Source organism: Eurosta solidaginis, chromosome 5 (genome assembly GCF_040869045.1).
Source record: "Eurosta solidaginis isolate ZX-2024a chromosome 5, ASM4086904v1, whole genome shotgun sequence".
NCBI lineage: Eukaryota > Metazoa > Arthropoda > Insecta > Diptera > Tephritidae > Eurosta > Eurosta solidaginis.
This window is the reverse complement of record NC_090323.1, coordinates 159,899,381-159,904,798: the sequence shown is the minus strand read 5'-3', so window position 1 is coordinate 159,904,798 and position 5,418 is coordinate 159,899,381. Positions and strand designations below refer to the sequence as shown.

At 35.6% G+C, this 5,418-nt stretch overlaps 1 protein-coding gene across 2 annotated transcripts; it reads left to right on the top strand.

Moving 5' to 3' along the window:
- Nucleotides 1-264: 264 nt before the first annotated feature.
- On the top strand, nucleotides 265-2,412 carry LOC137253088 (putative nuclease HARBI1). 2 transcript variants are annotated; one of them, XR_010953722.1, is made up of 3 exons: nucleotides 265-426; nucleotides 507-705; nucleotides 1,407-2,412. XR_010953722.1 is itself a non-coding variant. In XM_067789431.1 (3 exons), the coding sequence occupies exons 1-3, from the start codon at nucleotides 406-408 to the stop codon at nucleotides 2,301-2,303; spliced, it is 1,152 nt and encodes a 383-aa protein (XP_067645532.1). In that variant the 5' UTR covers nucleotides 265-405; the 3' UTR covers nucleotides 2,304-2,412. The 2 variants fall into 2 exon arrangements, 1 of the variants encoding a protein (XP_067645532.1); XM_067789431.1 differs by having other exon boundaries at nucleotides 1,372-2,412.
- Nucleotides 2,413-5,418: the final 3,006 nt, after the last annotated feature.

Below are 5,418 nucleotides of genomic sequence, written 5' to 3'. Positions count from 1 at the left end.
ATGTAAGCAAAAGATCAGCTGTTTGTATGGGCAATTTTTACGTCATTTTCCTTTAGGTCTTGTTTTTCTCTCTCTTCCTTTCATTTGCTCAAGCAGTCAAGTGTGACGTAGATGCGCAGAACGAAGCAAATTTGAACTCGTGAATGCGCAATCTTCTGTGTTTAAGGCAAGGTGCACACGAGGCTACGCGTCATAGACGCGTACAAGATATTTCATATAGCTACAATCATATATGGTCATCCAGTGAGTTTTATAGCTCCGGATCACGCTCAATTCTCACGGGAATGGTCCAGATCATTGTTGTGAGAGTTGGCAGCACTACCAAAAACGTCATTTTCCTTGTAAGAAGAAGAAAAGTAAACAAACCGATATAATTAAAGCGTTGTGAAAAATTTAGCGAAAAGCATGGATGAACATTTGCTTGAAGTAAGTTTACACATTTTTTTAACTCATTGCTGTTTTTTAGCAAGTGTTTCCTTCATGTCTATCATTTAAATATATTGCAGTTTATGTATGAATCGTTATCGGAATCGGCAAATACAAGCGGCTTGACTGAAGAATTCATGAATTCATCTGGAAGCACTTCGGAAAATGAAGAGGAACATGTTCCAAATGAAAATTTTTTAGACACAATTGATGGTTATACAGATCAGGACTTCAGAAAACATTTTAGAATGAATCGGTCCACTGCGCATATTTTAATTGGTAAGAATTTCACCACAATTAACCCTTCTTAGTCATTTATAAACAGGCATGCTTAACCAACGAAACGATATCATTTCGTTACGATAATCAACGTTAATAAACGAAACGAACTCATTTCGTTTCGTTTATTAACGTTAAGATCGTCAAATTAACGAAATGATTTCGTTTCGTTTTCTGCCATATCAAAACGAAATCAAATCGTTTATGTTGATTATTAATTTCAAACTATGCTGGCAAAGCTGATTGATGGCGGAGTCATTAAAGGTGAAAGCATTAGCCAAGCTGATTGCAACTTTTCTCTTGAATTTTGACAGTACGAACATTTCTCAGAGTATTTTTGACATTACCACCAACGAATTACACAAACAAATTACATAGAGTTTGTGTGTGTGTGTGCGCTCGTTGTTGCCACCTTACGGCTTCACCATGGCTGTAGCATTGCCAGCACAATTCAAACATAAAGTATCACGTTTTTGTTAACGTTTTTAACGTTAACGAAAGCTTTTCGTTTCGGTTAAAAACGAGATACAATTTATTTTGATAATTTCTTTATCGATAATATTTCGAAGTGTTTCAACGGAAACGGTGGAAATTTTTTGATAAACGATTAGCTTAACGTTAATGTGCATCCCTGTTTATAAAAGTATGTCTTCTACCATTATGTAGAACGGTATAATACAAGCGCATTTTATTCTAAAAAGGAACATGGAGGATTTTGCAAAGTTGGAGCTGCAAAAGAGATATATATGCTTTTGTGGTGCATGGCAAATACCAGTACGTTTCGTGAAATAGCGAATCGTTTCAACATGGCTGAGTCAACTGCATGGAGAGTAATAAGGCGAGTGATTGAATGGCTATTGTCAATTGGCCATGAATATGTTCAGTGGCCTTCTCTGTCCAAAGCAAGGGACAATATACGCAAGTTTCATGCCATGAAGAGCATTCCAAATGTGATTGGTTGCATCGACTGCTCGCACATAAAAATTAAAGCCCCAGTATCAAACAAAGAAGCGTATTTCAATCGGAAGCATTTTTATAGCCTGCAATTACAAGCTGTTGTAGACGCAGATAAAATGTTTATAGACATATTCGCTGGAGAACCGGGCTCGTTGCATGACAGTCGAGTTTTGAGACGATCAAGTTTATACCAACGAGCGTTAGATGATATAACATCCACTTTTCCATTCAACTCATGTTTGCTTGGAGACTCAGCTTACGCAAATACGGAATGGTTGATAAGTCCATTTCGAGATAATGGATTTTTGACATCAGCCCAGAGGCAATTAAATTATTTACATTCGTCAACCAGAATTGTCTTTGAAAATGCTTTTGGATTATTGAAAATGAGATTCAGACGACTGCTTCATTTCACTGAAAATATAGACCTGCAATGGATCGTTCGGATTATTATATGCGGATGCATTCTTCATAACATTTGTTGTTTGGAACACGACAGCATTGAAGACGAGAATTTGATAGAGGATGAAGAACCTGTAAGCAATATGCATCTGCAAGGGAACGAAGCGGCTTCTGGAAGTAGGCGTGATATTGTTCTACAAAACCTAATCGATACAAATGTCATTAGCACGCCGTCGTAGGTTATACTTACTTATACGCTTAGGTTTCTACTTCTAAAATACTTGTCGAACTGAAATTTTCTTCGAAATAAAAGTTTTATTTGGATTGAAGTCCCTATATTCATATAAATTCATTTATTTATTATTTGTTGCTTCAGGTAAAGTAAAAAACACTAACATCCAATCCAGGTACAGGTGTAGGGAAAATTCGTCTATTATATTTCTTAAATCTAGGCTACATATGTATATATTCAAAAACAATTCATTGTTAAAAAGTACTCATAAAATATCACAAAGAAGTTGACTTCACATTTTTCAAACTAAAAAGTGTCGCGAAAATATTCCAAATTCATTCCTACATACAACTAATCTAGGTTTATAAATATATACAGACTTCACTCATATTCCTAACTATAACTATGCATACATGCTTAGAATAGCACATGTTGAACAAAAAAGGTAATTCATAATAAATACTAATAATAAATATATCACATTCTTTTTTTTGCATCCATAAAAGCTTTGAGCATGGCCATTTTTTTCTTCATGCCGCTTTTGCTTTAATTGCTGCGCCTGCTCCATCTTCTCAATTTTTTTTTGCAGAATACTCTTCGAAGACCTTTATTTTGTTGGCAGCAAGCTCCTTTCTGCACTGAATTTTCATTTCCATTATTTTTTCTTTCAATGGAGGTCTATAGCTTCTTTGTTTTCTATAACATTTTGGCAATTTTTTTTCGTTTCCGCCTTCGTTGGAAGAGCTAGGTGTGTCATCCTGTGGTGGAAGATTTAGAGGCTGGCCGAATAAATTTATGGAGTGGTTATTTGATATAACTGGATTATTACCAAATATTTCTTCCATCAAATCAGCAAACGGAGCATTGCATGGCGTTGCTCCTGTCCTGCCATTATTGTCCACACTCTGTTTATATGCCCTTATTAAATTTTTTAGTTTTGCCGAAAGCATCTCCACCGTAGTTGGTTGACTCTGTGTTAAGATACAAATACAAGAAGAAATTATTAATAAACTTTCTAAACATCTATCGTGGGCTAACATCAAACTCACCAATACACCTTGGCTCTCCAAATCCATCAGCACATTCTCCATGGCATATTTTTTTCTCCTAATGCTGGCAAACTCTTCCTTCCTAGCAAGGTACGCATTTAGAAAAGCTCTTGTCTCCTCTCTAGACCAAATTCTTCTTTCACTAAAACAGTTTACATAGTTAATATATGTTAAAATTTTATAAATTTAATCTGGGTTGCCATTGTTGTTTCGGTTGAAAAGGGTCAATTAGGATTCTGTGCAGGGACTTAAAAGATTGAAACAGGGTTTATGTAGTCACAAAAGTGTTGCTCTTGTTCCAAGGCATTTTAATTTTTTTCAGGGCGAAAATTGTTCAGTTCAGAGTTATTGACTTTCATTAAAAATTTAATTTATTATACAAGGTTACTTCTCTAAGTGTAAAAAGCATAGAAAACGTAGAGTTTTTCAAATTATTGTGAAAAACTTTTTAAACTCAACAACGAAGTATATCGGTAAAATATTTTCTAGGATTTCTAAATTTCTGTACCCAAGTTCATTATATTTGTGTAATAAAAGAATCTGGTAACAGCATTTTTAAACGAGAAAACAACAATGTTATTGCATAAAAACGTATCTAATAGTTAAACTTTCGTTCATTCATATTTTTGCCCGCTTCTTTGGTTTGCTTCCACTCACAGCACCGTTTTATTTGCGGGAGACTTTCACAGCGACAGAAATTAAGGCGGATTTACATAGACGCTTTGGTTATGTTGCATCGATCTGAAGCCTTGGCAGGCCTATAATATAAAAACGTGGCTCCTTACCATTTTCATCGCTTTGAAGCGACCAAAGCGTTTATATAATTTTGCTTTATGCATTTGTGTAAACAGCCATAGAAGTGAAAATTTTCCTCAGGGAAACATGTTACACACCTTATATTTTGTTAAGTTTCTCTAGCCTTTTTGACTATAATTTAAATAAATTTTGCTTTCCGTATGTTTCCGCATTGTTAGGCTACAAATCTTCTAGTATTCTTATATCCGCGGAAATATATACAACTATTTCATCCGTTAAAACTACAACGTTTTATTAAACTATCAAATACAACTCAGCTTAAAGTACTCTTATGTACCAAAAATGCAACTCTAGACCTGAGATTTGCATCAGGTGTGCGAGGCTGTTTGTAATTTTGGCATTTATCGCTTAGTTGACACACTGGTGCTGTACACAATGGCTACAATTTCTCTACGCCTCAAGATTTGCACCGAAGCTACTTTCGAGCGTCGCTACAAAAGCCAAACAATTATTGAAAAAAATAAAAAAATTAAATTTCTTCAGCTATATCCGTCCCCGAAACCAAAGGTAAATAGGTATTAAACGTTGTTTGCATCTCCGTAGCTTTGTAAATTATGAAAGGCAATTTTAAACCACCGCGGACTAGAGAAAAGGGTTGCTGTACGCTTAGCTACACGAAAATGTCATGCTTTGTCGCTTTCATGCAGCTAACGCCTCGTATGCAGCTCTCCATTCAAATACATGTGTTCGGCATCAAAGCGTACAAATTTCGCCTGCAGCGTCTATGACGCGTAGCCTCGTGTGCACCTTGCCTAAGACAACTCAACTCTTGTTTGGTATTACGAATTACAACTTATTTCAGTTGAAGTTGAATTGATGTTGCCAACCTAAGAAAGTGATGATTTCACAGATAAATGAACAGCTGATCAATTTGTGGCGGAAATTTAAGCATTTGCAAAAGTGATTTTGTTATTAAAATCAAAACGGATATTATATGAAATCTATTTTATAATGGTGAAAATGTTGGTGATTGATATGTCACGAATACGAAAAACATTTGCGTGATCATTCCAATCCCTTGGAACTACCAAGCACCAAGTAAGAAAATGTTGTAAGTGAGAAATGATGGCCATCAAATGAAGTTATTTGCAGTTTTGAAAGGAAGCGTTGTGCTCATTACTAAACACAATTAAGGACCATTACCGCAAACGCGTTCGAGGGAAGGCTTTACCCCTATTTTAAAATTATGCGCCACACTCAGATTCCTTGCTGATGGCAGCTATCAAAACTGCTGTGGAAATGATTTTGGTGTTGGAC